Genomic DNA, 18,845 nt, shown 5'->3' with positions numbered 1-18,845 from the left:
AACCAGCATGTGTCTCAGGGAAGGAAAGGATGTGAGGTCTTCTGGTTAAAGATTGGGTCGCAAAGGCCTTTGGGAAACAGAGCTCTTGGATCATTTTGAAGAGTTGGGAGGTGGGGGTCCTGGTTACCAGAACCGTCTATATCTCTTTTCTATCAGGCTTTTCATTTCCGTTTTGATCACCAGAGACATAAAACCTAACACAACTTGGCTTAAGCATCAGGGGACTTTGCTTGTGTAGGTGGACGCGGGCACCAGGCAAGTTTCGACCCAGTAGCTCAAATGATGTCACTATGGGCTGTGTCTCTACCCCTTCTACTCTGCCTTCCAGTGTTTCTTTCCATCATTCCCAGTCCCCACAGACCAACGAGGTCTCCACATGATGGGGAACAGCAACTGCACAGGTCTAGACCTCACTTCACTGAGTCACATTATTCAGTGGAAGGCCATTTCTTCTTGTGAATCCATGGTGTCCTCTCTCTCATTAGTTCTGGACAAGTCAGTGGGAAATGGTGTGCGTCCAGTGGCTTGAGCCAGTCAGGGGCCGCCTGATAAATTCCAGATCTACCAAAGAGAAAGGAGCGAGTGCAAGTGATCCCGGGGAGACTCCACTCATAACCATAACCCTCGCCCTCTGTGCACCCCAAGTCCTTAGTGACATTGGCATCTGCAGGCGGAGACTTTGGAAAAAGGCGTTTATTGGTGTGGTGGTCTCAACACTCCCCATGAATTGGAACACACGGCCCCCAGGGTCTCCCAACCCCCTCCCTTGTCTCCCTCCCCTCCCCATCCCCCAGGACCCTGGGAATGGAAGACAATGTGGGATGGGGCCCACGCCCCTGTCTGAGGTACAGTCACTGCCCCTTGCCCTTGCTCTGCCCTCTTCCCCCTACAAGCACTGGGTGGTGTGGTTTAGGGTGAGTATTTTGAGAGGGTCTCCCGGGAGTCGGAGCTGGTAACTTGGCAACTTGGTCTGGGCTCGGGATGTTTGTGTGAGGCCTCTCCCCCACCCCCCCCCCGCCACTTTGTGTGATGTGGTGTGCCAGGGTGGGGTATCCCTACAATCTAAGAGGCTATAACCTCTCAGCGCCCTGTCCTGACAACAGGTGCCCACCCTTCGGGGGAATGACAGCTGGTCAGCTGCAGCCAGGGGGCTATTGCTGGTCAGTCGCTGGTGTGTGTGTGTGTGTGTGTGGGCGGGCGTTCAGGTCAGCCTTCAGGAGGTACAGTCGGTGGAGAGGCCGAGGAATAGTAGACCAGCAAACCCACAGGCATGGGCCGGCTGCAGGGATGCTGAGGGCAGCTGGTTGGTGCTGCAGGTGGCCAAAGGGAGTGGGGCTTGGATAGGGCAAAGCACTGAGACAGACAGGTGACCATAGACACCGGCCTGGCAGTTGGATGGAAGCACCGATTGGCCCAGGAGAGGGCCAGAAAGTCCAGGGGAGGGGAGGGGAGGGGAGGGGAGGGGAGGGGAGGGGAGGGGAGAGGAAAAGTGGGAAGGTCTCAGGCCGCTGAGCCAGTGATGGGGCCTCTGGCTACAGACAGACAGTTGGTGATTGACAGCAGGGAGACCCAGAGCCCAGGTGGCTATCTCCCATCGACTCACAAAGGCTGAATGACAGCTTGACAGGTGAGTGCAACACCCCTCCCCACTCCCAACCTGCCCAGGAAACACCTTTGCAGCAGGGAGGGCAGGGGGCAGTGTGCTACGTGCATATACTGGGAAAGTAGGGGCCTGGGAACACCTCCCCTCATAGTTTCTACCACGGAGCCCCCATACCTACCTCCAGCCCTAGGAGAGAGGCAGCAGGGTTGGGGCAGTGGATGTGGGGGTGTCAGGGAGGGAAGATCTCGAGCCCTCTTCCCTGCCCACCCACTCCCCCCCAACACACATACACACACATGCAGGCTCACACGCACATACACCCACTACACACATGCGATCCAGTTGACAGCCTGAGCTAAGAGAGGGGTGGGGGTGGCGGGGGCGGGTCACAATCGGAAACGTGAACAGTGGCGAGAATGGCTGTAGAAAGATGCATAATTTTGCGTTATCCCTCACAGTGATGGGTTCTCTAAAGATCTTTCTTCCTCCTCTTCCTCTTCCTCCTCTTTTCTTCTTCCTCGGTGGCCGAGAGCTCTTCCGCCCCTTGGAGACCCATGCCGATTGCTCCCCCCTTTTCTCTTGCTCTCGGACTCAGGCCCCCCCGCAAGGGGAGGCAAGCTGCACTGGGTTCTTCCTACATTCTCCACCACAGCCAGCCCAGGGCAGAGAGGAGGGTCAAGGGCCCTGGGGGCCTCGGGGCTGAGTTCTCCAGGGATCCTGGGCCTGGAGAGAGAGAGAGGGTCACGGAACGAGGCCTGGGAGGAGGAGACCTGTGTGTGTGTCTCCCAGGTGTCTGCCTGTCTCTGTCTGCACTGGTCCCTGAGGGTCTCACATGGGGCTACTGTCTCAAGGGCTGTTCTGAGCCTTTCCCTGTTTGCCTGCTCCTCTGGTTTTTGAGTCTCAGCATTTTGTGAAGCACTTGGCTCTCTCTCTTATTTCCCTGTTTTTCTCACATCTCTGCCACTTTTTCACCAGCCTGGGGCTCTCATGGTCCTTCCGTCTTACCATTTCCTTCCACCCAGCACCGCCACCCAGCATCTTCCAGTCAGCATGTCCAAAACTGCCTTCCCCACTTTTGTCTTCCAGACTGGCTACTGCCCTGCCCCATCCCCACTATTTCTCCACTTCAGTACTTCAGTGCCACATCCTCATCCACCCAGCGCTTCCAGCCAACTTTGGAATCACCTGGTCTGCACGTCCCTCTTCCCTCCACCTCCGAAACGTCTCCCTGGTAGACACTTTGTGCTGCCCCCAGCCTCCTCTCTGGTCTTCTTGCCTCCATTTTGCAACACCCCCACCCCAGCTCATCCCTCAAATAGCAGTCAGAGAGATTCTTCTGAGAAGCATGCCACATGCCACTCCCCCACTTAATAGCCTCCAGTGGCTTCGCCCTGCAGCAGCACAAAATCCAAAATCTTTATCATGGCCCAGGAGACTCTGATTCTCCCTTCCTCTACAATCTCAGGTTCCGTGGCCATTCTGCTTAGGTCATGCGGGCCTCTGGGCGAACCTCTGCATTCGCTGTTCCCTCTGCCTGGGGAGCTCTTCCCGAAAACCTGGGCAGGGCTGACTGCTTCTTGCCACTCAGGTCTCAGTTCAAACGCCCCCGCCCCGCACCCGTTTTCTCTGATGAGCTTATCTATCTCCAATCCTATTACTGTTTTGCTTATGTAGATACGTATTTGCCTTTCTTTTTATTTCTATGTCTACTTCTTTATTGCGTTTCTGGTAATACTAGACCGTAAGTTCTGCGAGCCCCTAGACCGGTCTCTCACGCACTGCTGCGTCCCCAGCGCCCAACGCCCAGCCCTTGGTGGGCACTCAGTGAATCGACACCCATCGAAAGGATCGGTTTTTTCTTCAGTCTTGTTTGAGTCTCAGCGTCCTCTCCCAAGTTCTGGGTGAGTCTGGGGGCGGCCCCGCCCACTCTCTCCGCCCCGCCCACGCGCCCAGGCCCCGCCCACTCTCTCCGCCCCTCCCGCCGACCCGCGCTCAGACGCACGCAGGAGCCGCATGGAGGCGCTGGACGCTCCGAGCCGGTTGGCAGCGCGACACGTGTAGTTGCCGTAATGCCGGGCGCTCACGTTGGCGAAGAGTAGCATCGAGCGGGTGCGCTCCGTCTGCACCTTCAGGCCCTCGGCCGTGCCGCTGCTCAGCCTGCCGGGGATCCGGGTCAGGGACCGGGCCGTGACCCCTCCGGACGCCAAGCCCAGGCCATCCACCCGCAGGCTCCCCAATTTCTCAGAGACCCCCTTCCCAATACACAACCCCCCAGCCTCGGGGTCTAGCTCCCCAAGGATCCCGGGCCACCCTCGCTGAGACCCTTCCCCAGGCACCCCTGCCCCTCAGGGACACTGGACTCTCCAGGGTGCGCCCTCAGTCTCTTGGGGCTCCCAGGCTCTGCTGGACCCTGGTCCAAACGGTCTCCTAAAGCTTCCCTGACAGATGCTCAGCATGGACCCCTGACCTCCTGGAAGAGCCCGAGGAGACTGAGCTCCACACTCATCATGATGGGGCCCAAGCTTCCAGTAAGTCCCCACAACCTCGCTCTGGGCCCCCTGCGGACCCCATCACCTAAAAGCTGGACCCCTTGCCCTGCTATCCCACCTCATTCTCGGGACCTAGGACTGTGCCACCTTCCAGCGCACGCACCGCCCTCCCCCCCTCCCCCGCCCCAGCCACACAGCCCGCAGGTGCTGTCCTCACAGTCTGTCATCCTTGTACCACTGGAAGTCCGCTGGGGGCACCGCCATGGCTTCGCAGCGCAGGAGGGCGGCCCGGCCCAGGGCCGTGCGGGCACTGGTCACGTCCGTGATGGTCGGTGGATCTGGTGACAGCGAGAGTCAGCGAATTCTCCCAGCCAGGTAGGCCTAAGGGGTCCTACCCCAGCCCCCTTCCTCCCTCCTTCCCAGGAGTCCAGACCCCCTGCCCTCTTTTCCCGAACACCCTTTTTGCCCGGGGACTCAGGGCCCGCCCCCCTTTCGTGCCCACTGCCAGGGGGCTCACAGTTGACTGTGACCAGCACGCGGCGGCTGTCCGGTGCTGAGTTGACCCCGTTGTGAGTCACGCATTCATATTCTCCAGCCTGGCCCCGCTGGATGTCGGAAATCTCCAGGATCTCGCCCTCAGAGGTGAAGCCGTCTGCGGAGGTTGGGAAGGGGAGGGGGCGGGGCCGGACACAAACACTTAACACGGGACAACACGGGCACAACACGGACACACATCAGTGGGGCGGGCACCGCAGGGCCTGGAGTGCCCAGGGCCGGGGGGAGTGAGGATCTGGGCTTCGTAACTAAAATCCAGGGGGGAGAGACCTGGAATTTGGGGGTACAGGGGATCAAGGGACCTGGGCATCCATGACTCAGATCATGGGGCTCAGAGGACCCCATAGTGAGGACCCCCGGATCTTGAGGCTCAGAAAGATACAGGAAATACAAACCCAGTGGGGGAAGGACCTAGCTCTTGGGGTTCAGAGAATCTGGATCTGGTGATTGGGATCAATAATCTGGATAGGTAGGGTCTATGACAGATTTGGGCTCAGAAGACCCTTTGGGACTTGGGGCATCTGGGAAGCCAGGGTCTCAGACCAGGATTGTGGGGTTCAGGTGACCCACTAGGGGAGGACCAGGGATCTGAGACCTCCTGACGGGGCCCTGGAGTCTTGGGAATTCAACGATTGGCATCACTGGCCTCCAAAGACACAGTGAATGAGGATCTAGGGATCTGGGAAGTGGTGGCAAAGATCCAAGTAGAGGGACCGTGGGAGGTGTCAAGATCTAGGAAGTCATGTTTGGGCCCTTTCCCACTATGTTTGGGGGTAGCCCGGAGCAGTGGTTCTCGGCGGGACCATCCGAATCGCCTAAGGGCCTGTTCAAACGTCCTGATGGTGGTGGTGCAGGGGGAGGGTGATTTCTAGTCATCCGGTCCGGGGCGGCCCCAGACATGTGATGGCTGGCAAGTTCCCAGGGGATGCTCAGGCTGCTCTTTTGGAGACTGCACTTTTGAGAACTGCTGGGCTGGAGCCTCCAGCCGAGATGTGAGTGATGTGACCAAGGAAGGGGGGATGGGGGTGGGGCCACTGGCTGTCACCTGGCTCCGGCCAGGGATCTGAGTCCTGAAGAATCCTGTGGCTGGTGGGGAAGACACTGGATACTGGGGGCAGGGACAGGGGGCAGGGGGCAGAGCTGGGGTCTAATGGGTGATCTGGAGGGAGCGGTCCAGGCCTGGGATGCCAAGTGGTGAATGAAGGCTGTAAGGATCTGAGGTCAGCCAGGGAGATAATGGGGTTGGGGTGGGAGGGGGAAATGGAACTATGACTGCAGCAGGGGGGCATCAGGAACGGGGGGGGGGAGGGGAGCTCTGAGAATCTAGCTAGGAATATGGGGGATGAGGGGCCCATACTGTGCAGAAGAAGGGGCTTGGGCCAGGGGGGAGGTTCTCACCTCGGAGCTGCCTCCAAGTGACCGTGGGCTCCGGCCGCCCCACAGCCAGGCAAAGCAGGTTCACGTTGCCCCCCTCATTCACTGTCACCGGCGAGGAGATGTTCACAATGCGAGCGGGGACTGCGGGGGAGGGGAGAGAGGTCAGAGAGAGGCTGGATATGGGCTCCCAGGACCCAGGGGTCCGGGTCCCCAGCCCTTCCTCCCTCAGACCCAGATGTCCAGACCTGCAGCCCTTCTTCCCCTAAGACCCAGGAGTCCAGCACCCGTGGCCCTTCTTCCCTCGGACCTGGGCGTCCAGCCAACATTCCCTGTCTTTCTGTAAGTTTTTTCTGTGTTTCTCCCTTGCCTCTAGGCCTGGCTTCCTGTCTAACGTCAGTCTTCCTCACTCTTTCTCAGTCTCTCTCTCTGCCTTCACCCTAACTTGGTTTTTCTGGGTTTTTTTTTTTGTTCTGGATTTCTCTCTCCCCATCTCTATTTTTATTTATTTGTCATTATTATTTCAAGATTAACTTATTTAACAAGTACGTCCATGGCGCGTACTATGTGATAAACCCTGTTCTCAGTGTTGTACAAAAATTAACTGAAACCCTGACTGCCACCCTCTGGGGTAGGTGTGGCTATGTTCACCCATTCCAACACGTAGGTGCTGTTTTTACCCCACGTGACCATGTCTATAATCCGGCTGCCAGAGTCTGATTGGCAGGTTCTTTTTTTCTTCCAGCAGAGCATACAATAAAGGGGTCCCTCCCAATGGAGGATGTCTTAGATCTGAGGCACGTGAGTCTGAGCCCACCTCCCCTGCTCAGGGCTCCTCAGCAGGTGGCGGTGCCAAGGCTGGAACCCAGGCAGTCTGGCTCCTGAATCGGGCTTGTCCTGGCTCCGCTGGGCTGTCCCTGTATGTGGGTTCCCTCCCGGCCTCCAGTTCATTTCTGAGGCAGCCTCATCCCTCTTTCTTCCTCCTGCCCCCTCTGTGGGCCTCTCCAGTCCCCCCTCTCTCCCACACAAACTCTGATGCATCAGAATTGCCTCTGCACACCTGACTCATTTTCTCCCTGGGCCCCTGCACGTGTCGTTCCTTCTCTGGCATCAGCTCTGTACCGGGCTGAAGGACTCAGCTCAGACATTGCGTCTGGGAGGCCACCTCTCCTTGGAAAGTCACCTCCAAAGGGGCAGGGGCAGCTCGATCGGCTTCTTCTCTATCCCCAGTGCCTGGAGTAATGCCGGCCCATAGTAGGTGCTCAATAAATGGGGCTGAGCCAATGAATGTGGTCTTCCTGTGAGCACACCTTTCCCTTCCTCTCCCCGTAGCCCTCCTGTCTTTGAAGCTGTGAAGCTGAAGAGTCCCTGCCTGGGTGACTGTCCCTCCCTTTTCTTAGCTGAAATCAGCAAGGGCAGGGCAGTGTCTGCCTTCCACGCGGGTGTACCCGGGAACCGTGCCCCTCCCCCCATTCCCTCGCTCTCCACCTCTGCCCCCCTCCCTGCCGCTCTGGCCTCGGGCTCACCATGCACGATGAGGTAGACCTGAGTGGTGTACGGCTGGTGGGGGGTCTGGAAGGAGCAGGTGTAGAGGCCCTCGTCGCCCAGCCCCACCTGGGTGATGAGGATGGAGAACTCCTCGGGCGTGTTGATGAGCAGCCGCACCCGCGGGTCGCTGGTCCAGCGGTCATTGCCCGCATACAAGATGTTGGAGCGGTTCAGCCAGGCCACTCGGGTCACGTGCTCGTCGATGAAGCAGCTGCAGGAAGGATGAGGGGAGGAAGGCTCTTCCTTCTCTCCTCGACCCCAGCTGGGCCCTCCAGGCTCTCCCATTGCAGGGGCTTAGGAAAGGGGTGGGGGACGTGCCACTGCACCTCTAGGTCCCACTGCAGCCCTGAGGGGTGGCTGTGCCCACTTTACAGGTGGGTAAACTGAGCCCCAGAGAGGGAAAGTTGTGAGCTCAAATGCACATGGAGTGGTAGCTGATGGAGTGACTGTTGTGTGTCAGGGATCTGAAAAGAGGAAGACTGGCAGTCTGGGAGAGAGGGACAGAGATGTATAAAGATGAGGGACACAGACCCAGAGAGTGGGGGACGAGGGACCCAGAGAGAGGGGAACAGGGACCCAGAGAGTGGGGGACAGGGACTCAGAGAGATAGGGACAGGGACCCAGAGAGAAGGGGACAGGGACCAAAAGAGGTGGGGACAGAGACCAGAAAGAGGGGGACAGAGACCAGAGAGTGGGGTCAGGGACCCAGAGTGGGCAGAGGCAGAGGTCTGGGGAGATGATAACCCTGGCTCGCATTCACAAGCAGCCACTGTGTGCTGTGCTCTCTCAGCTCGGGGTGTGTGTGCAGACCCTTGAATCCCCACAACAACCAACATGGTGTTCACGGATCCTTTGCCCATTTGACACACAGGGACTCTGAGGCCCAGAGTCTGTGCCCCTAGTGGCCTCTCCTGACAGGGAGGTGCTGGGCTGCGCCCCAGGCCAGGGTTGTTTTCCCTAGGGACAGTGAGGGGGCAGGACTGCCGTCCCAGGGAGATCTTCTGAGTCCCCCTACCTGAGGGTGGCATTGTCGCCTTCACACACCGTGTAGTTGTCGGCCGGGGAGCTGAACTCCAGGCTCTGGGACAGCAGCCCTGCAGATGGGAGGGCTGCCTCAGCATGGCACACATGCCATCACAGACAGACGGTCTCCACGTCCACCCACATGTATGTTCATTCATGTTTCCAGAAACACACATGGCAGCAGACACACTCAGAGAAGACACACACAACACAGATGTGTCCTCTCACAAGCCCACACTCAGATAGACTGGGACACACACCTACACACCTCCAAGGACACTGAGCCCACACCCCAATGACAGCACACAGAGACACATGCATGAAAGATATGTGCACACAAGCACACATGTTCATGCACACCCACAGGTACCATGTACAGATACATGCATGTATAGATACACAAGTGTGCACACATAGAGAAGGGGTGCGCAGGTTTGAGTGTGCAGGTACATATACATAGACACACACGGCTAATGTGTGGTACACACAGATGGACATGGGCCCACACATTCAGTCATGTGTGTACACAGATACACAGAAACATGTACATATGCAGCCAACACATGCAAGCACACACGCGTGTACACACTAAGTCAGGAATACATGGAAAGATGTACACACACGGAGCCGGCTGCATGCACTCAACACCCAGGCATGTGCACCGCCAGACACACATCTACCACAAACATACCCTCAGGTACAGTGCACAGCCACACACAGACCTTGGCAGACATACGTGTCCGCACAGATGCACCTGTGGGCCCGTGCTCACCCGGGCACGCTCTTGCAGGCACAGGCCCACGCCTGCCCACACACTCCAGCGCAGCTTCAAGGCCCCATTGCCCGGCAGGGCCCCCACCCCCACCCATTCATCTCTCCATGGACTGTGGCCAGCGAGCTGGACTGGAGCCAGGGAGTGGGGGCTGAGCAAGACGAAGCGGCCGGATGGAGAGGCACCGGGCTGGGGAGAGGAGGAGGCCAAATGACCTTGGACGCCTAGGGAGGGAGGGCCCTGCCCTGCCCTGGTTGAGGAGCTAATTAATCTGATGAATTAATTGCCCGTGCTGCCCCAATGACTCCCGAGGGCCCTCTCCATCAGCAGCCCCTCAGGACCGGTCTGGGGCAGAGCCAGTGCAGTGGGCAGCCCCTCACCCGGTCACTTCTGGATGCAGGGAGGAGGCTGGTCCTCCCCAGCTGTGCAGAGTGGATAGGGCCATTCACAGCCATCGTAGCAGCAGGGGACAGTCAGGAGATGGGCACACACACACAGCCACCAGGGCACAGAGAGGACACACAGACCCAGCGCCAGGGGAGGACACAGTCTCGCATTCAGTCACCCGCATGGCAGTGGGCCCTGCTCACAGGGACAGGCCCACACACACTCAGGGTGACAACACAGCCCTCATTGCCGGCCCAGCAGAAGGTCACATGGAAAAGACAAGTCTCCCTGAGGAGCACTGCTGTTGTCATGGTCAGGCAGAAGGGACAGCCCCAGGCCCAGCAGCATCACACACTGAGTCACCCCACCGTGTATAGCACCACGCAATTGTACACTGACACCAACAACCTCCTACGAGCAGGTGCAAAGTCTGCACACAGTCACAGCCCTACCCAGGGGGCCGTCTCCTCTCTCTCTCTCTCTCTCTCTCTCTCACACACACACACACACACACACACACACACACCCTTCCAGTCCAGGGGCCAGGCTTGTCCCCACCCCGACTCTGGGATTTCGTGCCTGAAGCTACAGCCTGTGCAATGACACAGGGACACTGTCACAGCCTCTGAAATACAAAGGGGCTGCTGTGAGCCAAGAATGGGGCGCACAGTTACGCTGTCACCTACAATCAGATCACAGACAGGCGCCCCACAGGAGCTGTCATACTGCTGGTGACGCGGATCCTGGGCCAGCGCCCCTCCACCTTGGCACCTCTGGCATGTGGGGCTGGAGCCTTCTTCGCGGAGGGGCCGTCCCGTGCGGTGCAGGATATGCGGCAGCGCCCCTGGCCTTGACCTTCCAGATGCCAGCAGCTCCTCCCACCGCACGGGGGGGAGGGGGGCGGGGGATGTGAAAACCAAAAATGCCTCCAGTCATCGGCTAAATGCCCCTTAGAGGGCCAAACAAAGCCCCTCCCACCCATGACAGCTGCTGCCTCCTCTGAAAGAAGGGGACGCAGCCTGGGGTGAGGAGGGAGCTGTCCGAGGTGCTGGACAGGCATCGAGGAACCCAGCGCTTCTGGGCTCAGGCCCTGCCTACAGCCAGGAGCTGCCTTGGGCCCGCAGACCTGGGCAGTGGGGTGAAGACTGGACCCCACATCCAAGGCCCCAACCCAACATCCCAGCAGGCATAAATACAGAAAAAACCCTTGCCAGAGGGGTCTTCCCAACACACAGGACTGCCCGGACCCTCCGCCTGGTGTCTGGGCTCTGATGTCACTCTCCTGCCTCCTCCCTCTCTCTGGGCACATGTGGGGCCCAGTGCTGTCCACCTGTTTCATAGTTTCCCATCAAACACTTCTTCAGGGCCCTCGTAGAGTGGGGCCTTTCCTGGGAGAGGTGGTGTCTATCAGCCCAGGGCACCTTAGATCAAGGTCGACTACCTCCCAAACCTGCTCCTCCAAAGCAGGACCTGGGGCAGACCATCTCTGCACTCCCAGCATGCCCCACTCCGGGCCTGGCTGAGGGCATTCCCAAATATCTTGAGGACAGAGCCTGGGTCTGACTCAGGTCTGCATCCCCAGCGTCTTCCTGCCTAGGACTTGGTCCTGGAAGGACTTGGAAATATTCGTTGAATGAGTGAATCTAAATGGATGCCTTTCACATGGCTCTCCAGCCTTTGAACTCCTACTCATTCTTCAAGACCCAAACTCAAATGCCCCCTCCTCCGGGAGGACTCTCCCTGACTGTTTGAGAGGGGAAAGTTCCACTCTCTCTAATGGGTACACATTGACTCAGCTGTGACAGTGTCCCCACCTGCCCCAGGATTCCCCAAGGGCCCAAATCTTGGCTGTGTTCCGGGGAGCTGGGCTTAGCTCTCAGAGCAGGGAAGTGTTCGCGGAGGGAATAGATGCTGTCTACAGACTGGATGAGAAAGCCCTGAGGAGCCTGATTTGGGAAATGAAATGTCTGCCCCATCATCTCCTGTCTGGGTGGCTCTCCCGCCCCTGCACAATCTGGATCTCAGCTCCCTGATGTGTAAAAGAGAGAAAAATAAGAATTCGTCCCTCTGAGGGTTTTTGTGGGGGATTCCACAGGAACACGCTAGCAAGATGTTTAGCTCAGTGCTTAGCATGCAGAAAGGGCCCAATAAATGCTAGCTGTTCAGAGTAGCACCTTCTTTTTTTTTTAGGAAGCATCTATTGCTATCCCTGGTTGGAGGTCAGTCTCCCCAGGGGTGGGGGTGGGGCTCGGGAAGGGCAGGGCATGTCTGGGTTGTAAGTTGCTCTGTGCCCAGCACCCACCCCCGGGGTCAATGATCCTTCAGATGCCCCGTCAGCGTCTGCTCTGGTGCCAGCATAAGCAGGCGCCAAAAGGAATGGACCGGGTGGGGAGCTGGGCTGCCCAGGTTCAAATCTCCGCTCTGCCTCTGTGTTGCACAGACTTATTTCACGTCCCTGAGACTCGGCTTCCCCACCTCTAAACAGGCGTGATCATTGTGCTTCCTTCTTCAAGTTGCGGAAGGATGAAAGGTCATCCAAGTGACAGTTCACTACAAGGCCTGACGGTTAAGTGCCTGCCCACCGCCTCATGGTGGGGCGATCCTGGGGCAGGTGCCAGCCTGTCTTGGGTCAGAGGTCACTGGGCGGACCCCACGGGTCCCTGCCAGTCCACACTAGCAGCCCTCATGCCTGTCGGATAAATCTAGGGAGGAGGGTTGCAGGGGGGTGAGTTCCCCTCTCTTGAGAGAGAGGGGGATTTCTAACAAGCGGGGTGACCTTAAGTGGGAGGTAGGGATCTCCTGGCACCCCTGGAAGGAACTTAGGCAAAACCGAGACCCTCCAATGGGGGGGGTGCTCGGGTTCCACCATCCTGAAACCCACAGATGGGGACCCTGAAGCCCAGACATGTGTGTGAGAAAGTGGCAGTAGTGTGGCTGGCCTGAGGGGGTGGGGAGACACATTGGGAGGGGAAGAGCAGTGAGCGGGGTGGGGCCTGGCCTGGCTGCCACAGGAGAGCCCCTGACTCCTCTTTCTGGAAATGACTGACTTTGGAAGTCCCGGGGTCTTTGCATCACTGACACCGAGTCTGACCCACCTATGCCAAGAGCACTGGAAGTTTGTTAGTTCGCACCACAGGGCCTTTGCCTCTGCTGTTCCCTCAGGGTCTTTGGAAGGCGGACCTCTCCACTTCTTGGACCTCTCCACTTCTTTCCGTCTGACCTGCATGCACTCTCCACTGCTCCGAGAGGGCTCCCTCGACCACCTGGAAGCCCACATGGCCAGCCTGTCCCGAATTTTCTTCCCATTACCCGTCACTCTCTGAAATTACCTATTAACTTGCTGCCTTGTTTTTAGATTTTGTTTCAGTTTTTTGCTCTCTCTCTCTCTGTCCCACTGGGATCTAAGCTCCGTGAGGGCAGTGACGTCATCTGGCTGTGATGTGCAGACCCACCGTGCCAGGAATAGACACTGTGCTCAGCAAGTATGTGCAAAGGGAACGGATGAGCCGAGACCACACTCCAGACAAGACGGATGGACCCTGGTTCGAATGCCTGGGTCTGCCCTGCTCTGTCCGTCCAACAAGACCTCACCACCAGCCAGTGCACTCAGGAACTGTCCCGCAGGGGGGAAAAAAAATCAAAGATACAACAATATCTATGATGACAGAAAGGTAGAAGAAAAAGCCAATTGCAGAGAAATGGATTTATTTTTTTTTCTAGCTTGGGAAAAGCATCAATGCACAAAGCAATCCCTTCCCGACGTGGCACTCTGGGGGCCCCACTCTGTCTAAGTGAGAGGGCTGGGCTGCACAAGGAAGGGGTTGGGGAGAGAGGGTCCGGTCCTCCTGTGCCAAACGAGATTGGTAATTTTCAGAAACTCCTCCCACAATTAGGAAAACAGAAGAGAAGATGCAATTTTGTGTACCTCCTCCCATCGGCTTTTTCTCAGGGAGCCCTGACTGTCAGCAGAGGGGGGTCGGGAGCTGAGGCCCAGAGGTGGGGAAGCACCCCGCCTAGGTCATGGACCGCCTCCTGACTCTACTAAGCTCCCAGCCCCGGGTGTGCACACAGCAGGATGTCTTGGGTGCTGAAAAGTGGAAAGTGGGAAGTTTTCTTGGACGTAAAGGGAGAGAGTAGGGGGAGGTGAAGGGAGACCGCTAGGGATCAGGAAAGGACGGGGAGAAAAGTGAGAGGTGTTGGTGAATCTCCACAAGTAAATGAGGACCAGGGCCCGCCTGAGAGAGCCGGGAAGGGACAGAGACACACGTGGTGTGACAACGGGAAGCGTCTCCTGAGGCAGGGAGGGACAGATGTGAAATTGTGCTGAGACCAGCAGGGGTGGAGAGACAGAGGCCCTGAGACAGACAGAGGGAATGTCACCCAGAGACAGGGAGCCTCCGGAAGTGGCTGAGACGCCTAGAGAGACACAAGGAGACAAGTGACAGAGACGGCGAGACAGGGGCGCGTAGTCAGAAAGTCAGTGAGTCACACAGACAGGTCAGGGGAAGGAGCGCTCAGACCGTGGGCACCAGGAAGAGAACAACGCCAGACCCGCTGGGGCCCCGGCCCGCGTCCCGCAGGCGCTGGCTGACCCCTGACCTGCGTGCGGGCAGCCGCGGTGGGGTGACTGTGGGCGGCTGCAGGTGCGCTCCTAGTGGGACGCAGCGTGGGCGTTTAGGAGGCTGTGCGGGACCCGGTGTGTGTGGGTGGGAGGCGGAGAACCACAGCTGCCTCACTCAGACCGGTGGGGGCTCTGGCCTGTCCCCGACTGTGTGTCCCTGACTCTGTGACCCCTGTTTGGAGGCCGGGCCTGGGGGACTCCTCCGGAAGCACTGAATTAACACTGTTCCCGGTCTCCCGTCCTTGCTCGCCGCCCCCCCCAGGGGGGCATCTCCTGGACCCTCGGTGCTGCAGCCCCACCCCCAAATCACTGGGAAAACACAAGGTCCAGCTACACATCCTCAATCCAGAGACTGCCTGGTGCACCCCTGAGGCCCCCACTTTCCATTCTACCCTCCCTGCTCCGCCGACCACCCCGCAGCCCCCTCCCCCACTGGGAGGCTCTTCACCCTTTGACCCTGAGTTAGCCCCTTCCTTCCGTCTCCATGTGCCCGTCGCTCAAGCTCCAGCCCAGCCAGCCCCAGAGACCCCAGGCATTCAGCCAGAGCTCCCCACATCTGAATCCCCAGCCCAGCACCCCAACTTTCTGGACCCCCCACTCCCCCACATAACTGCAACTCCCCACGTACCAACACTTTGTCCCAACCTCTGTGACCCAGCTGGGGAATTCCACCCCCTGCCTGGCTGAGAGACCAGACCCCCGCCCTCACCTTCTCCTGGCCCTGGGACTGAGGTCTCCGGACACCCCTGCCCCCTCCCCATACTGACCCAGGGACGACGCCATCCCCCCACTTTTGCCCACACAAACACCCCACCCCCGGCCGTCAGGCCAAGACCCCCCCAGGGACCCTCTCCACGCAGAGAGACGACCCCCGAGGGGGCATCCCTCCACCCCTACACCCAACTCAGCTCAGAGATCCTGCCCGGGGCCCCTTTCTCCAGCGTCGGGTCCCCCTCCCGGGTCCGGAGCCGCACACTCCCGCCCCCAGGCCGGGGCCGGGTGTCCGAGACCCTCTCCCTGGTTGACCGGGAGGAGCAGACCTCAGCCTCCAGGCCCAGGCTCCGGCCCGGGTGCGGACCAGCCCCGGGGCACGCACCCACCCGTCCGAGGACCCCCAGCCCGGCCGGGGGTGCAGACCCCGCCCCAGGGCCCAGACCTCGCGTCCCGGGGCCTCCCCTTCCCCGTCCGCGGACGCAGCCCCCCTCCCGCCCCCTGTCCCCGCCAGGGACCCCGGCGTCCCGGCCGAGCCCCCGCCCCCGGCGCTGCGGTACCTCGGCTGATGACGGCCAGGCCGGCCAGGGCGGCGGCGGCGAGGAGCCGGAGCCGGGCCCCGGGCGCAGGGGGGGGCATCACGGCGGCGGCGGCGGCGGCGCGAAGGGGGAGGGGGAAGGGGGGCCGTCCCGGGGCGCGCGGGTCCTGGGGGGAGAGGGGGAGGGGGAGGGGGACCCCGCCAGCGGCTGCACCGGCCCGGGGGGGCGGCGGGGGCGGGGGGAAGGGGCTGGGGGGGCGCGACGAGGCGGCCGGAGCTGCTGCAGACCCAGGGAGGGGGGCGGCGCTGACGGGCAGGAAGGCCGGCCAATCAGGGCAGGCGGGGGGCTGGGGAGGCGGGGCCGAGGGGGGTTGCCTGTGGGAGGGAGAGGCCTTTGTTACTGCGGCCGGGCCCTGCCCCCGCCCGCCCCCGGCGTCCTGGGTCCGCCCCCCTGGATCCCCGCAACCCGGGGTCGGGGACGCTTCTCCTGAAGCCCACCTCCATCCTGCTTCAGTCCCAGTGTCATCTTCCCTCGGACCCGGGGGTCCAGGCCCGGGGTCTGTCCCCCTCCGACCCAGGGGTCCAGGCCCCTCCCCACCCCCCGCCCCGCGGCCTCCTTTTCCTGTGGGTCATAGTTCAGTTTATTTACTTCCATGAATAACACTGACTCTAGGGATGAAATTTTCTCCTTCCTTCCATCCCACTCCTCAGGCCCAGGATGACCAGGGGATGGGGAGGCACTGGGGGACCCAGTCTGGGGGCTGGGAGTGGGGAGGAGCTGGTAGTTCAAGGCTTAGGTGCAAAACGCCCCCTGCCCCCATTCTCTCACGGGTTTGGCTCTGTGACCTTGGACAAGTCACTTCTTTCCCCAGAACGTCAGCGTCCTCCCCTGCAAGGTGGAGCCACCTCCCAAAGACCCTGCCCAGCACCCGGGCCACGGGCAGTTCCTTCTTTCCTCCTGGCCCCACCGTGCATCGGTTCACCAGGCACAGTCCTTCCTGGCCCACCAGGTGAAGGCTTCCTGCCTCTGCCCCTCACACAGAGGCAGAAGAACAGTCTCTGAGCCTGCTCCATGGCTGGGGCGGCTGAAGGCAGGAACTTTTAAATCCGCCCCATGGGGGCTGTCTTAACCTCAAAAGCATATCTGTCCTCAATCCACACCGCCCCCCACCCCGCCCCCAATTCAATCTGTCTGCAAGAGGAGCTGGCTTTGCCTCCTAAACAGATCTCAGCTCTGCCCTCTACCCCTCCCCCCACCTTGCTCTGAGCTGCCACCATCTGCCCCTTTAGGGCTGCTCTGACCTACAGCAGCCAAAGCCCTGGTCTCCCGGCTCAGACCACCTTCCACCAACAGCGCCTGAGCACTGCCCTGCCTCAGACACGGGGCTGCAGCTGCTCCGCCTTCCTTTCTCTTCCTTCAACAGGCCAAACTCACTCCAGCCCCAGGGCTGTCCTCTCTTCCGCCGGATTGGCACCAGCTTCTTCCTTAGCATTTAGGTCCCCACCTTTGACAAGCCTTTGTCGGTTGGGCTCCGCAAAGGAACCCCACTTCCAAGACAGTACCCTGGTCACAGCTCTCTCCCTAGTCTTTAGTATTATTCCCTTATTTCGTGTGTTCACTTATTTTCAATCACGGCCCTCCTTCATGTCCCACTTCCAGAATGTAAGCTTTGCCAGGGCAGGATTTTTCTTTTTCCTTTTTTTTTTTTTTTAGTGGGGAGGGCACCGACTCACCTGGAACATCCTTCTCCACCCGGGGAAACTTCCTTACCCTTCCACCCCCAAGCGGACTCTGCCCAGGATTTGGGGATTCAATCTGCACTTGGCAAGAGGTTTGCATTCTGAATAAAGACACCACCTCCTTCTGGCAGGACGTGGGTTTGGAGAGAGGGTGTCCCGTCCCTATTTGTGCTTCTAATCAGATTTGCAAATGAGAGGCCTCTCTGAGATCCACACTGCTTTTAACAACAGAACTTTAATTATTAACATGTTTGAGCACAGAGATTTCACCCTGAAACCTGAATCTCTGGATTCTCCTTTAAAAAAAAAAAAAAAGAAAAGAGTCAGATCCGGCAATAGAGACCTGTTCCTCCTGGGAGGTGGGCAGCAGGGCAAAGTGTGGGGGGAGGAGTTGAGAGCACAGTTCACTGAGGCCGGGCACCCCCTTCAGGTGGGGTGCCTGCGTTCCAGACAGACTCATCAGGCCTCCTGCACTCATTTTGTTACCTGCCTGTCCCTGTGGAATTCTGAGCTTACAGCCCCTTATGACCCCCTTAGAGTCGTATAGGGTCAGGAGAAGATGACCTAGGGTTCAGAGGTCCTCAGCAGGGCACAGTCTTGCTGTGCAGCCTGAGGCGTTGTGAGCCTCGGTTTCCCTGTTTGCAAAGCCCAGTGTGGAGGATGGGGCCTCAGGAGCCCCTTCTTTCTGTCTCCGCAGAAAGAAGTCCTTTTCTTTTTAGTTCCTCAGCCCCCTCCTTCCTATGGGTCTCAGTTTCTCTCACTGTAGAATGCGGAGGCTGGATTTGATCCGTGGTTTTCCCTGACGCTGTAGGAGAGTCGCTGTCACTCTGGGGTCAAGTGCCCCCCATGGCCGGTGCAACAGCAATAGTCCATTTCCCGGTGCTCCGGGTGCTTGGTATTCACACCTGCTCCGGAGGGCAGCGAGCAGGATGTGGCTGATGGAGGCCTGCACACGGTGGTTTCGGTGGCCTGGGGGTGGGATGTGTGCCTTGTGAATGGTGAGTGTCTGGCAGTGGCCTCTCATCTTAGTCTGAGATGGAGTCGCTGTCCTGCCCTGCAGGTCTGCGTCGGTCCGACCGGAGGGCCAATCTACGTGTCTGCAAACCACAAGCTGGTCACCATCCACCCTGGACCCTCCTTTCTGGCCTTAGACTGAGGGAGAACCAGACCTTGACGTTTCTCATCCCCGGGCAAGTCCCTTCCCCTCTCCGGGCCTCCCACAAATGGTGGCATACAGCTGGCTCACAAAAGACTCTGTTATGGGCTGAGTTGCGTCCCTCCCCACCCCACCTCCTGCCCCAAATTCATATGGTGACGCCCTAACGCCAGGACCTCAGAATGTGACTGGATCCAGAGACAGGGCCTTTGGAGATATAATTAAGGTAAAATTAGGCTGGTGGGCCCTCATCCAGTTGGACTGATTTCCTTATGAGAAGAGGAGATTAGGACACAGACCCACCCTTGGAGGACCGCACCACCATCTG

The 18,845-nt window shown here is 59.2% G+C and overlaps 1 protein-coding gene across 1 annotated transcript; it reads right to left on the bottom strand.

The window, feature by feature from the left end:
• Positions 1-2,125: 2,125 nt before the first annotated feature.
• IGLON5 (IgLON family member 5) lies at positions 2,126-15,722 on the bottom strand. The gene is made up of 8 exons (XM_037064541.1): positions 15,644-15,722; positions 8,585-8,663; positions 7,548-7,780; positions 6,046-6,165; positions 4,610-4,744; positions 4,310-4,430; positions 3,606-3,760; positions 2,126-2,326 (listed from the first exon to the last, which is right to left on the bottom strand). Exons 1-8 carry the CDS (start codon positions 15,720-15,722, stop codon positions 2,238-2,240), a joined length of 1,011 nt encoding a protein of 336 aa, XP_036920436.1. The 3' UTR covers positions 2,126-2,237.
• Between the last annotated feature and the right edge of the window lie 3,123 nt (positions 15,723-18,845).

This window comes from Sturnira hondurensis, unplaced genomic scaffold, assembly GCF_014824575.4.
Source record: "Sturnira hondurensis isolate 20B ecotype Veracruz unplaced genomic scaffold, ASM1482457v3 Scaffold0015508, whole genome shotgun sequence".
NCBI lineage: Eukaryota > Metazoa > Chordata > Mammalia > Chiroptera > Phyllostomidae > Sturnira > Sturnira hondurensis.
Note: the sequence above shows the minus strand (reverse complement) of the source record. Positions and strands in the feature narration are given on the sequence as shown.

Bases quoted from the DNA above. Each gene is read 5' to 3' on its own strand.
- IGLON5 (XM_037064541.1), bottom strand. From the start codon at position 15,722: ATGCCCCCCCCTGCGCCCGGGGCCCGGCTCCGGCTCCTCGCCGCCGCC. The intron at 6,166-7,547 runs GTGAGCCCGAGG...CCTCCCCCGCAG, and splicing joins GGTCTACCTCATCGTGCATG to TCCCCGCTCGCATTGTGAAC. The intron at 2,327-3,605 runs GTGCGTCTGAGC...CTCTCTCTCCAG, and splicing joins CGCCTCCATGCGGCTCCTGC to GCCCAGGATCCCTGGAGAAC.